Source organism: Erithacus rubecula, assembly GCF_903797595.1.
Source record: "Erithacus rubecula genome assembly, chromosome: 18".
Taxonomy (NCBI): Eukaryota; Metazoa; Chordata; class Aves; order Passeriformes; family Muscicapidae; genus Erithacus; species Erithacus rubecula.
In genome coordinates, this window is record NC_136670.1 from 10,289,765 (window position 1) to 10,312,600 (window position 22,836).

The window sequence follows — 22,836 nt, forward strand, 5'->3', positions numbered from 1 at the left end:
TAAGCACTTGGATTATTATGAAGCACTTTTTATTCTGTCCTACACTTAAAGAAAATTCTATGACTTCAAAACAATAAGCATGACTTAAAATAAGCAAGTGTATTTGAAATTGGAAACTGAGTTCTTGCACGTTAAGACAGACTTAATGTTGAAAAGGATTTTTTTAGTGGAACTGGTTATTTTTCTTTTCCATTGCTTTAGTTTGTTTTTTATACTTCACAAAAGTATCCAGCTTTAAAAATGCTTTGCACAAACCATCTTTTTCAAATCACTTAAGAATTGGTGGATGCTGGGCTCATCCAAACATCTCTCAGGCACAAGGGCCAAGCACCTCTGCAAATCTGGCCACGTGCAGCTTCTGTGATCTTCAGCAGAGTGCAGGTACACTCACAGTGAGAGGAGAATAGGTGGCTGTGCTTTTGAAATTGTATTTTAAATTACAGCATCCTAGGCCAGCTTTTTGGAGGCAGTTTGGTAGTGTGAAGCTGCAGCTGTGTGCTGTGCACCTACTGCATGTATCAAATTAGCATTCACAAGTTTGTTTTTAAAAGTTAATTGTGTGTGCTAGTAAGAGTTTCTAAGACAGTGCTTGAAATAATTTGAAATCACACACTACACACACAGCTTTTTACACCAAGAATTAGAAACACTTAGAAAATTCTGATGGAAGGTTTGACCTCCACAGTACACATTTTACAGTTATTTTCTTATCCAGAATTACTGTTTCTAGCTCTCCAAAATACAGTTACAGTGTCACATGTATAGAAAGCAGAATGTAAAATGTCAGCAGGAGTTATTAAGCTGGGACTTGAAAATCAGAAACCTTTCAAGGTTTCAGATATTTTCTTTGACAGACCACGTGGAAAATAAACTCCATCAATGGTCTTTAAAATATATTACTGTTAGAATAATGCTTTGTATTGCATCAAGCCAATTGTGCAGCAAACACTGACTGATCAAATTGGAGATGTTTGAAGAGCCAGTGGGCCATGATTGTTGTGACCTTACTGGATTTTTGTGTATTTCTTCTCCAAGGAACTGAGCTGTTGGGGACTATCCATGTGTTAGTGGTGGTTTTCCACTTCTGACATCTTTGAGAAGAAGACTGTTTTCCTTAGTCTCTTCTTCAGGAGCCTGTCTTTGGAACTTTGTGCTCCAATTGGACAGATTTGGGTAATGATGATCCCAAAATAACCTTATTTATACCCTCTTAGAAAAGACATGGAAATATTGTGAGCTGATTTTGTAAGGGGGTGGGAACACAAGTTTATGCAATACTGCCTTAAGGATGTAACACTACTGAAACTGACTGGAAATAAATTGAATGATGCTTGTTTTTTTGAGTACTTCAGTAATGAGCAATGTGTTATGAACCATCATATGCTAAGAGGTAGAAAATGAGTGAATTGGTAAAAGCAGTAAGTCAGTGTTCCACTGTTAGAAGTGCTCAGAAAAGTATAACTGGGATTATTTGCTAAAATTTATCTTTTGCATTGTAAGCATGCATAAAGTGTTTAGAGGTCATTGCTGACACAGGGTAGAATCATCTTGTAAACTGGCAAAACTTGGGTCTTTTTTGTAATTTTTGAGAACCCCATCTTGCCCAGCAGTGCTGTAGTACAAACCCAGCATGTGTGAGTTTCTGCTTACTTAACAGTGCTGTCAGCTTGGGGTTCAAAGATTTGGTTTCTCTTCTTGCAAGTTTGTGTTGCTACTGTCTTCTGCTTTATCTGTATGTACAGACATCCCATAATAAGTTTTAAGGTGTCTTCTTAGAGAAGGGAGCAGATTGGTGAGTGCTGAAGGTATGCAGTGAGAATAGCACAGAGCAGGTAGGTCTGGACAGTTCTCTCTACTAGCTTAGGTGAAATTGAAATCTAGAAACTTTCACTTCCCTCTGTCCCTCTCTTTTCTTTTACCTCCTGAGTGACTGTTAGTAGTCATGAAAATTTGGTGGCTTGATCACAAAGACTGTTATTTTCCTGATTAAATATGATCTGGACACATGCAGTCCTGTTTGAAGATAGCAGATAGGATGGGTTGTCTTCATGGTTTTTTTTTTTTTTCACTTCTTCAGTCATGACCAGTTTTCCCTCTAGCAGCAGTGCAGTTCTGCAGCTGTTGTAGAAGAGAATTGTTTTCACTTGTATCTAAAAATAAAACTTTTTTATTACTTTCTCAAAACTCAGATCTGCCAGTCACTGATGATAGAGGGTGAGACTAAAAATTTCTTTGCTGCTTTCTTTCTGAAGGGCATCTCATGTGCCTTTTCATTGGTGAGGAGAGGATGGGCCTCTCATAGACTGAGGAACTCCTGGTATTCCTTTAGCAGTGGAATGTTCCAGAGTTCTGAACTCTAGCAGTGGTTAAAACTTACCATTGATGCTTTCCAGAAGCAAAGGATACTTGAAAGAACATCAGTGCTATACATCTGCACATCCTGAAGATGTTCTGTGAATATGCATGCCCAAGGTCTTCTTCATGGCCTTAGAGGTGTTAAATTTGAGCTTTTTCTACAGAAACAGGTTGGTTTTTAGCTTGTGTTCACTGTCCAAGAAGGATTCTAACTCAGGCCATGGTTATAGTGGCTTTAGGATGGGAAAACTATGTGAACACATAATTTAAAGCTTGAGTATGTATCCTTTTGACTTGAGCTATTGTACTTTTGGGAGCTGGAGTAACTGAGAAATAACTTCTGCAGGAGTAATTCCATTTCCTTCAGTTGGGAGTTGGGGTAGTAGGTGGTTGGGCATGGGAGAGTGTATAAAAATGGAGAAGGGTGGCAATTGAGAAGAATCAAATCATGCAATTTGTGTTACTTTTTCATACTCATTGCCTCATTCTTTGGGTTGCTTTGTACTTGAAACTTGGTACCTTAGAAGTGCCCAAAGGAACTAGGATGTAAACAGATGAGGAAATAATCAGAATTCCTTAATATAAGGAATATAAAAAGAACAGGAGAAATACTATGAAGTAGTGGAATGTGGTTGTTTCTATTTCTCACTGACTAGTAAGCGAGTTCCAACATATCCTCATTATAGTTTCCCTGTATGTAGCATGTGCTGCCAATATTATGCCTGTTAACTGTGTTGGCATGGCTTGATTTTGTTAAAAATAATGTCTGCAATGCACCATGACAATGGGGGTTTCTTAGAGTACTTACAGTATGTTTTACTTTCAAAGCATTTTACAAAACTTAATTCTTGCAACCTGCATGTGTGGCTGGTAAATAAAGTAGTATGAGCTCTGCTTTAGAGCTGGGGGAAAGAGCAAGTTAGAGAAGTTCTGACTTGCCCAAGGCCATGCAGGAATCAATATTTTGCCAGGATTAGAGCTTGGGAGTCCTATAGTTGGCGTGTAAAGCAGTCTGTCTTTCTGGAAGATAACTGTGGATCTCTTCTGCTGAATTCTTCTGGTTGAGGGGTGGATTTTATGTTCAAATCATGCATCAGCAAAAGGAACATTCTGCTTTATTTGGAATCTGCTACATCAGATCTGCCATATGTCACCAGACTGAAAGTTGTATTTGTTCTCATTGCACTTCCATTACTGAGGACTCCTGCTTGCTTGGCTTTGTACCCCAAAGAACCTGGAGCTCAGAGAGCTGTGCAATAGGGTTTTTTGGTTCTGATAAAAAGAGTTATCTTGATGTTGTGCACATCTGATAAGACTGTGTTGTTAAGTGATGGGATCTAATGGGACTGTAATTGTGATTCTGTTAAGCTACGAAAGCTATTAACTCTGATTACATATTGTTCAGTTCTGTTATGAAAAATACTGTTCCCAGCAGTCTCTGGAAATGCATGTATGGATATGTCTGTATGATCTTCAAATTGTGATTTTCTGGGGGTTTTGGGTATCACTAAGCTTGTGATAAAGGTTATTGGTCAATAACCAGAAGTGATTTATTTATTTTGAGGTGTTCTGTGCTCTGCAAGAAGTTACATGTTTTCCATCTCTGGAAATCTAAGCAGGTTGCTAGTGAAACCTTCCTGGTTTGAGGACCAGAAATTTGAATGTTGCCCAGGACTTGAATCCCTTATTAACAGAGAATGCTGCAGCCCATTTAGCAAACTGAGGTGAAAATTCATCAGTTTGGGCCACTAATAAGGGACTAATTGCATCACAAACTCTTAAAGTATTTTGCTAGATGACAACTCTTACTGTTGCCTGTCTTCCCTGTTTTAGGAAATGATGTGTAAATATAATTCTAAAAAATTCTATGTAGTTCTAGAACCCAGTTGAAAATACTGATATTTAAACTATCTGGGTTCAAGGGAAGAGAAAGTGCTGGTGTGTGGAAAGGTTGCTTTATGTAAAAACTGTGTGATCAATACTGCGTGTGCTCAGAAAAAACTGAACATAGAAGTCGCTTAACACATTAAATACTTTTTGTTGCTATGTGCATTTTTTTGTCAGAAATATTCAAAATCAGCATTTTTGCCTTAAAATAGCTGCTGCTGTCAAGATTATTGTTTGTGTTGAAACTTTATGAATGTTTGTAACTCCATTAATCGGTCTGAATATTTTTTAATTTATTGCCATTACTTCATGTAAGAAAAAAACGTTTTTTCTAGTTTGGAAGACTGTTAGCAAGTTTAACTTTGTTAGGCACATTATGTCTTGTGAAAGATTTGGAGAGGTAGTGGCATGAAAATAAGGATTTTGAAAATATAGTTTCTCACAACTAAAGAGAAACACAGTGGTAGAGAGGAGGTTTTAGTCCTGGTTAATAGACAGTTATTTCAGGTGTATTATGAACCTAAAGCTCTGGGTGAAGGAAGGCCAAACTCTAGGAGATTGTGTTGCTCACAGGTGACAAAGGGCTTTTTCTTTGCACAGCCACAGGTCCATTCCTGTGTGCAAATAATTGTATCAGCCCTCTTGCATCTGCTTCCTTGTAAGAGAAGCAAAATTGCTGATACAGCCTGGTCTGTGTACGGGCTGTAATTAAACAGGTGTAAAGATTATGTGATCATCCATATTTCAGATTAGATGAGCCTTTTTTTTCTTTTTCTTTTTTTTTTTTTTTGGCATAGACACGTGAATAGAGCAAACTCTCCTCTCTTGGAATAATTCTCTTCAGGTGTCTTTAGCATAATATTTAATGTCAAATATAATAATTGTCCTTGAGGTCTTATTTATGCCTTTAAGGGTTTTTAAAATATAGAATATTTTTTGTGAGAACAAAATGTTGATGATAGTCACTGTATCATGGTATAGATTATCAGTAATCAAGAAAGAGGTGATAATTATAAGGACTTCATACACCTGCAGTGAGATCTGTTCAGCACCTCAGTAGAGCTCTCTTAAGGCATTGTACAAATGTAGCTGATCTTTGAGTCAATAACTGTTGTCAGCTTCAGAATAACATTGTAAAATGATGAGTTTTTCTTAGATTACCAGTAATCAGAAAATTGCACTTTAAACGTTAAAGGTTGATGCTCAGCAAAATGTGTAAATGTGTTATAAAATAGGTTAAATAGGGATGCTGCTTTTACTTTGTACAGAATTTAGTGCAGGGTTCAGTTTGGATACCAAGCTCTTTTGGTGGGATTTGGAAAAGTATATTGATGAAAATTGACTTTTTGCCATGGTAGATCTCTGTTTATAAATTTGAATTGTAACTTAAGAATGCTGTGTATCTTAATTTTGGTGCTTTTTCACTTAAAATGCCTTACTAAAATGTATTTTTCAGTAACACATACCCAGTACCTAGACAATGAATAACATAAAACTCACAGCAGTGTGCAATATTATTTCACATGACTGACATGACTGTCCTAAGATTTATATTGAATTGAGTAAGCCTCTCTTGTAAAAATGGTCTAACTTATGATTATAACTTGATTAATATATGCTTCTGAGAGTAGCTGAACTGTTAAAAGCTATCACAGTGCTTTTGTGCAGAATAAAGCACGTGCTGGATAGACTGTGCTGACAACCAGTGCAGTTGAAAAATGTGTGCTCTAGATATCAGAGTATAAACAACACCCAAGCAATCAGGTGTGGTGCTATGCTCAAGTCTTTCTCAGAGGATTTGGGGGGCAGCAAGGCAATACTAAGTTGTCTGCACACTTTCCTTCAGTTTATTAATCAAATATTTCTGTAAGGAGGGTTTGATTCAGAGCCTCTCTCCAAATGTAACAACATCAGGTGCTTTCAGCCTGAGTGGTGGTGTGGCAGGTGGGACCAGTTGTGCTCACATGAGTCACAAGTGCCAGCTCCAAGGAGTAGCTGGGGAATTGCAGCACCTGTGGCAAAAGAGTTGATGGAAGGGGCCAGAAGAGTGTTTGTGGAGGAGAAGAGATCTGGAGTAGGGAGGCTGACAGTGACTAAACTGTGTGGAAGTTAAAAACAAGCATGAGGAGTTGTTAGTTTTTAACAGACATACGTGCAGGCTTGTTTGCTGTAGTATTAAGAGTGGATTGGAAGAAGATACAAGTGTTCATGCACTGAGCTTCATCCTCTTAGTTCTTTCTTTCTTCCTTTTTTACCAGTGTATCATTTGATTTTCTTTCCTTCCCTGTCCTCCATGGGGGAGGGGGAGAAAAGGCACTAATTATTTATAAGTGTTAGTCATACCCAGTCATTAAGCTTAGTCATTACTCAGGACTGTGCATTTGATGGTTAGTAAAAATCAAAACGAAACCTGAGTTTGTTGAAAAGCTTTCTGAATTTGAGCTTACAGGTGTGAAAATAATTGTGTTTCTGTGTTCAGACTGACTGCAAAAGCAGAGCTACTTAATAAATGTTGCTATCAGCCAAATGGCATGTAATATCATGTCCCTGTTCATGGTTTGTATTGAACTAACAGGCACAGTGTTTGGCATATGCTCAAAGCAGAATAATTCTGTATGGGCAGTGAGAGAGGCATGAACTCTCAGAGGAGGATGTGGAGGGAGCTGTCAGTCAGTAGAATTGTCCAGCTCCAGGTCTCCACAGCTTCTGGTGAAGAGGTGGCATCAGCTAAAATTATAGAGTGTGTACCCTGAGTAGGACATTCACAGTGGGAACAAATTAAAGAAATGTGTTCTTTATGGCTTCTCATGGATTTAGTTGTTTTAGGCAGTTGCATTCTGAAGGAAGAAACATTGATTTAAAGCATTACTCCTCATTAAGTATTTCTGTACAGACTGAGGTGATAAATGCAAAGTAACTCAGCCATTCCCATTTCTTCAGGTGCTTAACAGCATTAATGTTGATACACCTTGGTACAGACAAACTATCACAAATGAGGACAGGTTGAGTTTTAAAACCTCCTATTTAAAATAACAGACATAAAGAATTAGTGACACTTTATTTTGTGTCTTCCTTTCTCAAACCCAAATCTGATTTTTGTATTATTGCTTTGTTGTTTGATCTAAGTATATTGAAATTAATGGCAGAGCTACATCTGAATTGCTTGGAGATCAATAATTAAAGCAATTGGTTTAGTTCTTTATAGTGTTTTTCTTAGCTGTTTCAACATCAGACAGATTTGTGTGATGATTGGGTTGCAGTTTGACAGAGCACTGGTGTTTTGGCTTTGTATGCTTGACTAGAAAGGCATGTTAACATACTTCCAAGGAATACAGCTTTCCAGAGAAGTCAAAATACTTTCAAATCACATTGTTGAAGCATTTGTCAATTGTTGCTATATAAAATGATGTATTTCCTGGAACATTTCTTACACACCTCTTCAAATGAGCAGGTAAGATTTTTTACATATGGGATCACTCTTAAAAGCAGTGTCTTTTTGGCATTCCAACATGACATTATTCCTTCTACTATATTCTTAAAAGGTTTGTGAATCAATGCTTTACAAATGATTCACTTCTTCACCTTTTAGACGGTACAGTTCAATTGTGTTATTTGAAACTGAATTCTCACATAGTAAGAGTAAGCAAAAGCTTTGAAAATGAAATTGAGTTTTTTGTCTATTGACTCTTTTGTAAGAAAAAACAAGCACTTTTTCATAATGTGAACTTTTGCACTTGTTCCCTACAAAATGCACTTTCTGTGCACTGCACTGAGGATTCTTGACGATATTTGCAAACATATCTTTCATCTGTGTTGACAACAATCATAAATTAGCTGTTGAAGAATTAATGTTTCTGAGACCATAATGGCTGGTTGGCATCTGTGTGTGCAGGTTGGGTAGAGTAGTGGTAGCCAGCAGTGGAATGCTGCAGTTGTATGTTGTATCTTCACTGTTAGGCACTTGATGGGTAGAGTTTTCCTTTACTCCAGAGTGACATGACTTGAAAAGGAAATGGAATTTACTTTTGTAGTTCCTGTCTAAAACTCTGTGCCATGCCAGTCTTCAGTGCCTGTCAGGAGAAACTCCAAATATTTTGTATTAAAGGTGCTCTGAAGCAACACCTGCCATCGTGCCATGTGTTTTCATGGTAAATTGTAGCTCGCCTGCAGTGCAGCAGGTGCTGAACATGTAACAGGTGTCTGTGTGCTCAGCACAGCTGTGTGCAGAACCTCAGCCTCACAGCTTTGGGGTGCTCATTGCTCTGGAGCAGGGCATGAGGGAATTGGTACAGCTTGCTCTGGTGTGCTGGACAGCTCTGTCACTGCCTGGCAGTTTTATGGAGCCTGCAGCTCAGCAGGGAACAGATCTGCTGCTGCCTCGTGTTTGCAGCCTGACCCTGTCGTGCCAGTGCAGGGCAGCCACTTCTGGAGCAGCTGCAGTTTCACTTGCTCATGGGGTCATTTTGAGCTCTTGGGTTTGCTGATAACTCTTGATTCCTGCACTATGGAGATTCTCCTTAAGCACTGTGCTTGTCCTTGTGGAGCTGAAATGTCTTTATAGAAATGACTGAACAGCCACGTTTGTTGATGAAACATGAAAGCTCAGATTGCTGATGAGGGCAAAGGCTTTGGCTAGAAAGTTCAAGTAGAGTTTTTCCTGGACTTGTGCTACATAGGTCTTCTGAGGTTCTAAGCATCTAAACTTAAGTATATCTTATATATACTTAACAGTGGTGCATGCTTCTCCTCAGGTACAAAGTAGTGAGGCTTCAATAACATCTAATCCACACCTCTGTTATCATTTACAGTTCTGTGTTACTTGTCTTGATTTGTAATCCCTGTTTCTCATGGGTTGGTGTATAGATGGTCCTTCATGGGCTGCTACTCATCTGGTTTATTAGAGGCTGCTCTTTAATGTGTGTAAATAATTCTAAATCTGCTAGAAATTGTCTGGTGTTAGGGAAGATTTCCTTAATGACCCAGATTTTCATGGAGCTGCAGGGGAATAGTAGACTTCAATAGGTTATTTCTGCCTTCCTTGGGCTTTCATTCCTGTAGAGTGGGAGGTTTTTCCAGGATCAGGTACTGGAAGAGGAGGAATGGTGGATTATTGGACAGCATTGATATCAGTACCAGGTTATCTTTTCCTTTTCTGCAGTAAGAGGCCCTGTCACATGTACCAGTTATTCTGAAAGCTCTTCCTGTGAGTTGTATTGCCAGCTTTTTCTCCAGCTCTCTCTCTGGTATTCCAGCATTTTTGTATTGAAAAAATCTTAGAAATTTTATCCTTTTGTAAGGGTTTTGTCATTCTGGAGTCCCTGTGTAACCTGATCCAATCACTTACATCGCATGGAATCAACCCCTTTGCTTTAGATGGTTTTTGTGGCGTGTATGATAACTTGCATAACCTTACACACACATTCACTTTCTCTTTTGTTGTAACAGAATCTCTTCTGACAATACCAAAAGGATTCTTTCATAAAGCTTTCTCCTGCTAATATGGCACAGCCTACTTAGGATTACTGTCAGATTTTTCTGCCATGTCAATTGTTTGCAGCATCCTTCCACAAATGAGTGTGTGCTCAAGAGCTTAAGGCCCAAAGGGCTTTGACATGAAGATAACCTCATAGTGAACTTCCCTGGCAAATCTAGTTAGGATTTGAAGATTTGTCAGATGTTACTGCACTGTATGATCAATAACCTCCTTTTCTAGAGATGTTTGTAGGGACTTTGGTTTTCTACTCCAGAAGCATCAGTCCTCTGGTGATTGTTTTAGGCTTGGACATTCTTTTGAACACCAGCTTGTTGTCTATTGATTCTTTGCCACCTAACAGATCTGCCTGACCCCAATTGTCGTGGGTTGCACTGTTGTTTGAGCCTGAGACACTTGCTTGATGATAGTAGTTGGTGTCACCTGTCGTGCAATAATGGGTGTTCCTGGAGCCTGGGGAAGAGGGGAAAAAAATCACAAACACATCAGTGTCTATAGTTAAATACCATCTGCTTTATCTGGTGTTCTGGTTCTGCATTATTACAAATATCAAAGAATGCATCTGAACCACTGGAGAATATCCTTCCTAGTCTCATGAGGAAATTCTCTTCTTAAAGTAAAAAGGTAGCTACAAACTTCCCAAGAAAAAGCAATTGGGAAGGTCTCTACAGCAGGAACATGTGAGCTGGCCATTGTGCTGGTCAGGAGCACAAGGCTTTTTGGCATCAGAAACAGCCAACTAAGTTTTGTTAATCCTTCATTTGGAGCCATGATGAATTGTTTAATTCAAACTAAAATATGAATCTCTTTCAGAATTCTTTTAAGCATCTAACTTCTAACAAAAATGGTAATTAATTTTAATTTTAATTAGTTTTTTTTAATGAGAGACTTGGAAAGAATTCTTGAATGTTTGCATTTTTAATAGTGAATATGATTTTAGAGTACACGTGATCAGACTTTCTAGGAAAAAGAAGGCAGAAAGATATTTAAAATGGCCAAGTTTTATTGTCACCTTTTTCTAATTGAACATTTCCAGTGATGTTTGTTAGTTAGTTGATCTCAAATAATAATTAATCCATTAATCCAGGAACAAAAACCTGGTTGATAAAACAGAAAGATGTTTTCCATCTTTAAATATGTTGCTGAATTTAATTAAAACAGTGAGATAAGTTATACAATTCTAGCTGTCTTTTAATACCTGGTAGTCAATTCTGTCCTGCTTCATTCAGCATTTGCAGCCTTATGTATTGGAGTTTGAGGTTATGATACTTACATGTATTTACATATTTTAAATATAAGTTTTGAAATGAAATTTCTTTTTCTACACATGTGGTAGTCAGCACTTCCTCTTCTCCTCTGGCATGAATTGTTAACTGAGATTCATTGATGGAGAGAGAGGGTGTTACAGTCCTACAGTGATTATGTTTAGAAGTAGGAGATAAATGGGCATTGCTTTTAATTCATAATCAAGTTATCTCTAGTGACCCTTCTGAACTTCACTGAAAATCCACTTAATTCCAGCTTGGCTATAGTTTTAGGTTGGTGAGTTCCTTTTTTAACTAATGGGGTTGCAAAAGAGTCTGTAGTTGGATTGGGGAGAGAGAAGCTCAGAGAACAGCTCCATCTCCCCTTTTTGAAGAATTCTCATCAAGCTGGAGTGGTGGTTTGTGTTCAGTCAAAACTTCACACTGTAGTACTGGAGAATTTCTGCACAGAAATGTCAAGTTCATCAGATTCTGAATTTTTGCAGCTTTTCCAAAGTCACCCAGACACCAACAAGCTAACAGTCCAAGCAGGTCAAATGTCTCATATCATATTGTGATTAAAGTTTATGCAAGACTAGTCAGATGGTACTAATTGTCTATGTTTGTATGTAGCCTGTGTGCACAGGAATTTATCAGTGCTACAGGCTGACTTAATGACATGCTAGAAACTATATAAATTAAAAATAACTGTATATCAAATTTGAGTGGGAATGAAAGAACTATTTAAATAGTGACAGATATAAATGTGGCTTTGTATGAGTTACTTTTTTATTAGGACTTCAATACTTGAAAGAGGTACTTCAGACTTCCTGTAGTTAGAAATCTAACAGGGTAGTTCTTAGAGTCAGGGTTTGAATTACAAATGATTGTTTTGTCTGTCTGCTGCCAAAAATTGAACTTTCTTGATATGTTTTCTAAAGCTCACATTAATATGCTTTTCAACTGTCTGTTTGAGCAGTTGTGTTATGTTAATGTGTAGGCATGTTCTAATTTTGCATGTAGCTCAGGGAGAATATTTCATTGTTCAGATGTTGTGCTTGCACTTCAGGGGTGTTGAACCTTCACTTTGTGGTTATTTCCCCTCTTTCCTCTCTCCTCATTCATAATTTTTTGCACTGAGAAAGAAGTTTAAACATGCCCCCCTATCCAAAATTAGGCTTAGTATTTCTAATGTTGTCTTCTGTAAAGAAAAAAACTGTTTGAAGAATTTGGATGACATGTTAACTTTAGGATCTCTTAGGGAACGCCCAAACTGGTGAATTTTAGGAAAAAGAGTTTGTTATGGGATGTCAGTAGAGTTCTGTGGCACTTAAGAACTTCTGAAAGCTCAGACATAGGTATGGGGCCTTTTCACTTGCTAGAAACCAAACAGTTCTCAACAAGCCTTAATATTTGATGTTGAAAATAGCTCCTCTAATCAGATTTCTGCTGTACTGCTGATTTCAGTTATAATAATATTGAAAATTTCCACTGATTCAGTGTTTAGCTGCTTCAGCTGATTGTTATGAGGGATGACAAAAATGAGTAATGTGAGTTCATTTCCCAAGATTTTATTGTTTGCACGTTGAAGAGGGTGCCAGGTTCTGTTGGTGCATTCTGCAGTCTTTAAAATGTTCAGTTTCTGTCTTTTTTCAGTAACCCCCTCTCCATAGTGTTAGGCTGATGGTGAGAAAGTACTGATGGTTCAAATAAGCAGCCCACAGGATCAAGCTCTGTGTTCACTATTAAGGTCCTTAAGTTCTCCTAAGATTGGTGGAGGTGATGGTGGTGTGTGCCTTTGCTGTTTTAAAGGAAATACTTCTCCATGCATAAGTTACAGGGGAAGAGATCTTCCTTTTTGGAGCGGCTTGGAAAATAGTTTTTTAGACCTGACAGCTAAACAAAGAGTATTTGCTTCTACAGTCTGCAAGATAATAAATAAGTTTCTCCCCCTCCTCCTTCCCTACAGAAAAACACTTTGAGGATATTTGTTTCTAGATATAACCCTTATCCATAGCACTTTATGGGTCCCACCTTAACACTTTTAAATAGGTTCTGATGGAAAGTCACATTTTGGATGTAAACTAGTTTAACATCTCAGTGTGACTTGCTTTATTAAAAGAGAGTTAATGTAGAGAATGTAAGGAAAAAATTAGGGGCAAATCAACTAAGACTTTTGACTCATTTTTGTAGAAATCAGTATATGAATTTTATAGAATCAGTATATTACAGTTTACTTGTAAAACTGTCCAAGAAAACTGTTCAAGTCGTTGTCTGTAAACATTTCAGCACTTCACCAGAATAGAAAAGCAAATAAAAGCTTGATTCTTGTGAAGTAGTCATGCTCTGAGATGCAATAGACCACATCTCCAGATATTGTTGGGGAGCGTGTATGGGCTTTTGATTCACTGAACAGCACTTAAGAAAAACTTTCTGATTCCACTAGTGCCTCTTGATTTTCATGGTGAAGGTTCTTCCTGTAGTTCCTCAGAAAATCCAACTAATTTTGAGTGCCCAGTTTGTTTCCTTAGGTGGCTTTTTCAGAACTGATGAGGTCCTGAGGCTCTCAGGGACTGCATGAGGCATGCTGAATGAAGGAGCTCTTGGCAAGCAGTTCATGTTGTCCAGATCTTGTTTGTGCCTTCAAGGAAGAGAGAATCACTTCTGAAAATCTGCCTGTTAAAATCTGGTTCCCTACAGCTACCCAGTGGGGTTAAGTGTATTGATCTGAGTGACTGAGCAGGGAATGAGTTCCTCATTTCCCTCTCTGTTTTATTTTTCATTTGGGGTGTAACATGGCGCAGTGCAGTCTGTTGCTGATGCACATGAGAGGGATTATGATTTTATAGCCACTTTCATTACTAAATTGGTTATGGGAAATTAATTTAGAACTTAGACAATTGTGTTGCTGTTGATGGTGAAGCCTAGGTTTGATTATTTTTCTTTTCTTCTTAAAGACAAACTAACAGGAATCTTTCCTAATGGCAGGATTTTCTTCTATTCGTAGTGTCTCATAAAATTAATTTCTTAGTAAAGAGCAGGTAGGATTTTTATTTCTAGTCACATGGAATATTTGTGGTTGGGGCAGATACAACTGACTGTGTTCTGATGCTCACCATACTAAGCATTTAGATAGAGTATTTCTGATATTAAGCTACTCTAGACAAATTCTATAATGCAGCTAGGCATTTTGCTTTTATTTTAAACCTCTTTTGTTGGCTGCCTAGTCCTTCAGCAGTACATTAATTCCATTTGTACCCAACTTGGATTAAAAAACCCCCAAACATACAAAGCTATGTACTTTGGTATTTGCAAAGGATGTGTGTTTGCTGACCACTCTCTGTTTTGCAGGCATGGTCCTGGTGCGCAGTGAGAACGGGCAGCTGCTGATGATCCCCCAGCAAGCCCTGGCACAGATGCAGGCACAGGCACATGCCCAGTCTCAGCCTCAGAACACTCTGACTCCTCGTCCTGCTACACCTACCAGTGCACCCCCAGTGCAGATATCCACAGTGCAGGTCAGTCCAGCAAGCTGTGCTGCTAAAACTGTTTTGTTCCCTGTGAAGAATGCACATGAAAGGAAGGTGTGGTATTAGTGATTTGAAGAAACCATAGATCTAACTGGGATATACAGACTTTTTATGGACTCAAAGAAGCTCAGAATTGTTTGTGTTGGAAGGGGCCTTAAAGCTCATCCAGTTCCTGATGTGGGCAGGGACACCTTCCACTAGACCAGATTGATTCAAGCCCTATCCCATCCTGGAACTTCCAGGAAAAGGGAGTCCACACCTCTCTGGGCAATCTGTGCTGGGGCCTCATCACCCTCAGAGCCAAGAAATTCTTCCAAATATCTGATCTAAATCTAATTTCCACAACACACAGGCATTGCATTTTGTTCCTAATTCTGTTACAGCTTGGCTGTTACTCATAAAAAGTATTTTTACATATCTGAATCTCATTAAGTTGAAAACTTTGATATAAAGAAGACCATATATGGTTAATGTGTACAACTCTTCTCCCCAGAATAAATACAAGACTAAAAGAAAAAAAAAAGGATATATGTACACTGAGATTTTGACAGTTGCATTAAGTTCAAGACTGAAAATCCTTCTCAGAGTTTTCTAGTGGTTCAGATGCATTCTTTGATATTTGTAATAATGCAGAACCAGAACACCAGATAAAGCAGATGGTATTTAACTAAAGACACTGATGTGTTTGTGATTTTTTCCCCTCTTCCCCAGGCTCCAGGAACACCCATTATTGCACGACAGGTGACACCAACTACTATCATCAAGCAAGTGTCTCAGGCTCAAACAACAGTGCAACCCACGACAACGCTCCAGCGTCCCCCGGTTGTGCAAGTGAGTGTGCAGGGAGGTAATGTGTGCATGGGCCACACACAGATGCAATTGCTCAGTGCAGGGAAGAATTACCTTCTGGATTAGCCTTTCTAAAACATCTGCAGGTCTCAGTGTGTATTTTGGATGTACAGGTATTTTTATATTTATATTGTTATTATTTCATATTGCTCCTATACATATCTCTATTTAAAAGTATTGTGTTCTTAATTTGTATAATGACAGAGGTGACTAAAATAAAATACCTTTATACTTGCTGCTTAAAGGAACTGACAAGAATTCCCTTTGGATGTAGGGCTGTGATTCCTGTGATGGATCTGCAGTCCTCTGAATTCTGCAGCAAAATTGACAATTGTAAAGATGACTGCACTAGCAGCCTTCTCTTCCCAAAGTTTTCTCCCTTTCACATGAGTCTCTGCTTTGGTCTGTGTCCTTCTGGTGACTGATAACTCAGGGAGAGACTGATGTCACTCTAGGCTGGCCTCTATTTATTTTGGGCTTCCTTGGAAATTTTCTTTGAGATGCTGAGAGTTTAAAAAACAGTGCAAGAGTGTGAAATTCTCCACGTGACTTCCAGGCAGCAGTGATACAATATGATTGCTGTCACCTAATCTGTCTCATTGTGCTTTCTTCATCCTTTTGAGTAGGCAGGATTAGAAAGTTTTAATTTAAAACATGCAGGTTTTGCTATGCATCCAGTAGTTAACATTTTTCCCCTCAGAGAGCCTTTCTCTATTCCAGTGATCTTTCTAAATCTTAAGAGTTAATTTACCTAACTGAGTCTCCTTAATTTGCACTGCTGTTATACAGGACAAAAAAAAACCCCCAAACACATCATTCCATCTGCATGTTTTGTGCTGTAATGAGCACACCGTGGACTTCATTTATCCTGATCTCAAAAAAAGGAGGCAAATGAAATCCTTATCTCCCTTAGTTTCTCCTAGAATGCCAATAAAGTTAGCTTTGGCAGCATCTTTTCTTATGCATCTTTATATAAAGAGCAAGTTTACAAATGATTTGTGAACCTTCTGGCTGTCAGTTGTAGCTTGGTAGAAATTTGTCTCTCAGACAGGGTTGTTGTTAATAATTAGACTGTTGGAAGCCCATGAATGAGCTGTATATGTGAGAAGATCTTGCTTCAAAGAATCAAAGGATGGTGATTCTTTGGAGCTGATATTTCTATTTCAAATTACCAATTTGCCTACAAAAGTAGAAAAATGTTTTGTCCCATTGTTCATCACAAAGACCTTGGTAAGACCCAAGCTTTTGTGTCAGTTGTGCCTTTTTAGCAATTCCTCCCTTTGGTAATGTCATTTAATAACATAGGCAAAAAGATAAGTAGAATTCACAGGAAATCTGCTCTTGTTTTAGCTGAGTTTTGAACCCCCACTGGCTGAGATCGTGTTTGTGGTATTTGATTCAGTGACCAAAAATCGCGCAATTTTTAATCAATGTCTGGAATTCCCGGTTCGAATGTTTTTAGTGCCACCTGGTGGCTGTTTCCTTCCCCTGCACCAGACTGCACACGCAGAGCAACTTATTTATAGCATCTGTGAAAGGTGTTCTGCTGCCCTGTGGCTCATTTACTGTTTGATGGCTCAGGAAGACAGGCTCTTGGAATGCTCCAAGGAAAATAATCTTGTGTTTTTCTTCTCTGCAGCCTCAGATTGTTCTGGGTGGTACTGCACAAACAACCACACTGGGGACAGCAACAGCTGTACAAACTGGAACTCCTCAGAGAACAGTGCAAGGGACAACAGCCACCTCCACTGCTGCCACAGTAAGATACTGAGAAATGTAACATCTCTTTTTGTCCACTCACATATGCATGATGTGCATATATACACACGGATGTAAACACAGATGGGAGTGGAGATTAGTAAAGATGCAGGAAGTCTGTGAGCTGTTGACCTTGAAAAGGTAAACTTTAATAGAGCCATATAATTTACAAGATGTGGGTACAGGTCACTTGAGTTTTGATAGGTATCAAAGTGTTTTTGTTTCTCTAACAGTATTAAAGCACTCATTTAGAAATATATATATTTTATGGAACTGTGAATTGTTCAGCACTGTAGAGGAGAATGAATATAAGAAGGGATAAGCAGTTGGCACTGATTGATTCAAGTTGCATATTTCCAGGATTGCAAAACTGAGAATTCATGTACTGTGCCCTGTGAAGCAAGAGTGTTACTATTTTTTGTCCTGCTAAAACACATATTTTTCCCATATACAATGTCCATTCTTCAAATATTTGGTATTTCCTAATTTAATGAAGAATCACAATTTCTTAAATTTTGATAACAAAAATGTACAATACATACGTATATGTGAAGCAAAATAATCATTTAAGTCTGTTTCTATTTTAAGTGCTGAGGGACACGTATCTATAAATATTACTCATCACTGATAAACTAAAGGACTTTATTTCATGGAGTATATGGTCAGATGATATTCCTTTTTCTGACTGTTTTCCTCTTACCCTTTCTTCTAAGGAAACTATGGAAAATGTGAAGAAATGCAAAAACTTTCTGTCCACGTTAATAAAACTGGCATCATCTGGAAAACAGTCCTCAGAGACTGCGGCTAACGTGAAGGAATTAGTACAGAACCTGCTGGTAAGGAAAGTTCATCAAAAGCTGTAAAATACAGCATCTGGGCAAATTCAGACTCAAAACTTGCTTTTTGTATGTTTATTTTTTCTTCAGAGGATGGGGTTCATAAAATCTGAGCTAAATCAAATTAACTTTGCCTCTTCTGAATTAAAATAGATGCATAAATTTTCCATTAAGTTTATAACTTAGACATTACATTATATTAATGCATGTGAAGGTGAGTTCAGCTGAAGTGTGGGTGGTAAGAGCAAGTAGTGGCTCTTTGAAGACTACATTTTGATAAAACAATGAATAAAAAGATGTATTATGTACTTGAGGAAAACACTACAGCTGGTGCAATAGCTGACTGTAGGAAATCACAAGTTTTTACCAAAAGGTGAATAACGTTGCCTGATATTAATATAAAAGCTTGACATGTTTAATATTTCTAGAGTGAATACTAATATTGCATAGAGTACTTGTTAGCAACCTTTAAGTTATGGTGAAACTGTGTATTCCATCATGCAGTAGCCAGAAGTTTTTAGATCTTAAAATTTGAAATTTGTAGTAAAAGATTTTTACTACCATAAAGCTATTGGTAACTAAAAATAGTGAGGGGTGATAAAACCACTTATTTTAAGTATGTTACAAAGTTGAAATTGTTTTTTAATTGGTGTTGGATATCAGTAAAAATTTCTACAAGTTTGTTCATTTGGATTTTCTGTTTTGAAGGATGGAAAAATTGAACCAGAAGACTTTACCAGTAGGCTCTACAGAGAACTTAATTCTTCACCTCAACCTTACCTTGTGCCTTTCCTGAAGGTAACTTATCTTCACTACTCTGTCTTTATCTCTGTGCTTATGTATCAGCAGCAATGAACACAAGCACTTTGCCATTATAGGTGGAATTCCATAATGATGTTAAAGGAAGTTTTAAATGGTGCTTGGTTAGGTTTCTGCTTCCTTAGAAAATACTTTTTGTGTCTTCGCTCCTAGAGTTTGTTACTCTGATTTGTTGGCACAGCCAGTAATGCAACTTCTACCATGGTGATGCTATTTTGAGAAATCTGAAAAGTTTTCTTTCTATGACTTAAACCACAAACCTATGAATTGATTTATTGCTCTGTTTTTAGTCTTAGAAAGCAAAGGGATTCAATGATACAGAAAATTGTACCTTCTGGGCAAGTTTTTCCTGTGCTGTAAACTGATTTGGAGAAGCAGGAAATTTGTCACCTCCCAATGATAAATCACATTTGACATAAATTTTATAGTAGTTGGACAAATCTCAAGTTAGTATTTATTGCAAAACATTTACCATCAGTGAAATCAGTGAAAATACAACAGCATTGAATGGTACGAATGTAACTGCTTGACTAATGTGTGATTAAGGGCTATAGTTGTAGGTGTCTGTTGACATTTCTGGGTTCTTAAATGCTTGTTCAACCTTGAGCTGTTCCTGAGGACAAAAATTGTTGCCATAAGAAAACAACTAAATTAAGAAGCCACTAGGACACTGTGGTCTCTGTTGGGCTATTCTGAAATCTTCCCTGGTGTTCCAGTGTGACTTTTGAGCTGTAGTACAACAGTCAAGGAAGGCAGCATGGGCTTGGGTTGTTAAATACATACCAGGGGTTCCAGGTAGGCTGCATAGCCCATTATATCCCAAAGGTATTGTCCCTCTGTCCTGCTTATTAAATAGGAGCAGGTTGGTATTTCTGTGTGCTTACCTTTCCTCAGGAGCACACAGACCGATCCAATGGAACAAAACGCATCGCTTCTTTACAATTAATATTGTGTGTGCCAGGCTGAAACAACTCAACAAAACTCTTTCCTTTCCCCTTTTCAGAGGAGTTTACCTGCCTTGAGACAGTTAACACCAGACTCTGCAGCTTTCATTCAGCAGAGCCAGCAGCAGCAGCCGACGACGCAGGCGACGATAGCCACGATCCCGTCGGCGGCGGCCGTGCTGCTGAGCTCCTCGGTGCAGCGCACGGCGGGCAAGGCCACTGCCACTGTCACCAGTACCCTCCAGCAACCCGTCATCAGCCTCACCCAGCCCACACAAGTTGGTGTCAGTAAACAAGGGCAGTCCACGCCACTGGTATGTGAGCTGAAGTGCAGTGTTTGTTACTGCACTGGGCTTTTTTGATAGTGCTTCTTGAATTGGTGGTTTAGTTCAAAGAGTTGAAAAAAAAAAAAAGTCTTACATTGTATCTTGGTAAAAATGCTCTTAGGGTTTGTTCTTCCCACCTGATTCTCAGATTATTTACAGTTCTTTTTCTTTCTTATTATTTGCAGGTTATCCAACAGTCTCAAAAAGCAGGGGCATTGATAAGGCCTCCACAAGTCACGTTGACACAGACACCCATGGTGGCATTGCGGCAACCACACAGTCGTATTATGCTCACTACTCCTCAAATCCAGCTGAATCAACTTCAGACAGGTAAGAGGCCAAGATACTTGTAATATGCTGTATTTGATAGCATTACCTGAAGTGTGGTTTAGGGATTGCTTGCCCAAAGAAGTTGTTGATACCCAATTTCTGGAATTGTTCAAGGCCAGGCTGGATGGAGCTTGGAACAACTTGCTCTAGTGAAAGGTGTCAGAGGGGTTGGAATGAGATGATCTTCGATGCCCCTCCCAACCCAAACCATTCTGTGGTTCTATGAATGTTAGTTCTTTAGTGCCCTGTTTTTACTACTGCTAAAATCTTCCACTGTGTAGTGCCATAGTGGCTGGGGGTATGGATCCATCTGGGCAGCATTGACAGAGAAATGGTTTGGCTGCTGGAATTGTTTGGGAAGGGTCCCATTTTTACCTGAGTATAGTACTGACAGAAGCTGTTGAGGTCAACTCTTTGTACTAGACCTATTGCCATAACTACCTGTGACTGGCTTGCACGTGTGAACTATTATTGATGGAGTACAAATCCTGTCTGTCTTCTTGCAGTACCTGTGGTAAAACCAGCAGTATTACCTGGAAACAAAGCTATTGCCACTGTTTCGACACAAGTAGCTGCTGCTCAGAAGAATAAACTGAAAGAACCTGGGGGAGGCTCTTTTAGGTGAGGAACTGTATGTTTGTGCTTATGCTGCTTGGGCAGCTGAACTCAGATTGTCTGGGGAAACTCACAATAACCTAGAGGCAGATTTTCAGGGGGCAGGCTTGCTTCTTCATTAAAGAAATCAACAAACAGTGCTGGACATACTCGTGTCAGACTGGTTTTAGCATTTAGTTGGCACTGAACCTCATAAACAATTCCTGCCCAGACAAGCAAGTGGAATTCATTCCTTCACTTCTCCCAGCCCTGCTTGAGTTACTCGGATGTACAGCCTGTCTTAGTGGTGAGGGCAGATTATTGTTTTGTAGCAGTGATTTGTCTGGTCTCTTGTTTCTCAAGGTGTTGAAACATTACATAATGTTTGGAAAAAACAGGAAGTACAAAATTAGCACTCTTTGAAGTCAAAGCAGTAATTTCTCATTTGCAAACAAATGAGCTGTATTTTATTATATCAGAAAAGCAAATAAAATGTAAAATTAAGTATTCAAGTTTATGGTGGAATTCATTATATGCAGCTGTGCTATCCTAGCAGTATGTGCAGATAAGCACTAAATGTTATGATTGTAATAAATTTTCCTTCCTTTAAGGGATGATGATGACATTAATGATGTTGCATCAATGGCTGGAGTCAACCTGTCAGAGGAAAGTGCTCGGATATTGGCAACAAACTCTGAGCTCGTGGGCACGTTAACAAGGTCCTGTAAAGATGAAACCTTCCTTTTCCCAGCACCTTTACAAAGAAGGATATTAGAAATAGGTATGTTCTTTTATCTTGAACAATAATAAAAATGAATTTTACTACTCTTGGGTTTAATTGAAGGCATTTTCCATAGAAACTGGTTTGAATAATTAAAAGTTGCTGGAGACGTTACCTTCTGGTATTTTCTGGTGTATTCAGATGCTTTTGGGAAATCATTTGTCTTATGAAAGTAGAATAGTGTCAAAGAATAACAAACATCCATTTGCCTTTTAAAGTGGTGGCAATTCAACATCAACACTACTCAATCTGACTGGAAGTCTGACTGTATAAACTAATAAGGTGTAACAAGCATGACACAAACAATGAAATAATTCCAGAAGCACTTTTATCAGCTTTACTTAGTAATTTAGAATTGATGGTGGAACAAAAAGCAATCTGAATTCTTTGTTACACAGCATTTATTAATAGATTGTCAATTTTGTTAAGCTAATACGAATTTTAATATGTTTCTAATTTCCTGTTTAATCCTTGTCTGAGACAAACCTGCAAATCATATTTAGAAAAAGAGATTTAAATTTCTATGACTAAGATTTTACTCATATTTAGTTGTATTGTAAAATTATTTTTTGCAACCACTTGTTTTCTGATTGTAGGTAAAAAACATGGAATAACAGAAATCCATCCTGATGTAGTTAGCTACGTATCACATGCTACACAACAAAGACTACAAAACCTCGTGGAAAAACTATCAGAGACTGCTCAACAAAGGAATATTTCCTACAAGGTAACTGTATTTAATTGCTCAAATCAAATGGCAAAATCGCACAAATAGAGCAGGCTGTGGTGTTGACTGTAATGCAGGAGTTCAGGTGTTCTTTGTTCTGTGAAATCAGGTTGTTTATTCTCTTTGACTGATTCACCTTCCATTAAGATATTAATACACATGGGTGACTGGAACTTTTTGTCTTGCATATACAAAATGGTTTTAAAACAAATGCAGAGAAGCTGTGCCCTCCCCTTTATTTATTATGTCAAATGTTTAGTGTGTGAGTGATTGTAGAGTCAGACAGATAAAAGCACTGCTTTGAATTCCCAGGAGACTGCTATCTGACAGATGTGTGTTCCTAATAGATGCAAATGCCTGAGCAG

The 22,836-nt window shown here is 38.3% G+C and overlaps 1 protein-coding gene across 1 annotated transcript in view; it reads left to right on the forward strand.

Annotated features, from left to right (window-relative positions):
• TAF4 (TATA-box binding protein associated factor 4) overlaps nucleotides 1–22,836 on the forward strand; it is a 34,785-nt gene that overhangs the window by 5,130 nt on the left and 6,819 nt on the right. Inside the window, exons 3-12 of the mRNA XM_079321361.1 lie at nucleotides 14,329–14,495; nucleotides 15,219–15,338; nucleotides 16,996–17,115; nucleotides 17,828–17,950; nucleotides 18,659–18,748; nucleotides 19,773–20,027; nucleotides 20,225–20,369; nucleotides 20,876–20,990; nucleotides 21,575–21,744; nucleotides 22,341–22,471. Of these exons, the coding sequence (XP_079177487.1) occupies nucleotides 14,329–14,495; nucleotides 15,219–15,338; nucleotides 16,996–17,115; nucleotides 17,828–17,950; nucleotides 18,659–18,748; nucleotides 19,773–20,027; nucleotides 20,225–20,369; nucleotides 20,876–20,990; nucleotides 21,575–21,744; nucleotides 22,341–22,471 (1,436 nt within the window). The remainder of the gene's footprint in view (nucleotides 1–14,328; nucleotides 14,496–15,218; nucleotides 15,339–16,995; nucleotides 17,116–17,827; nucleotides 17,951–18,658; nucleotides 18,749–19,772; nucleotides 20,028–20,224; nucleotides 20,370–20,875; nucleotides 20,991–21,574; nucleotides 21,745–22,340; nucleotides 22,472–22,836) is intronic.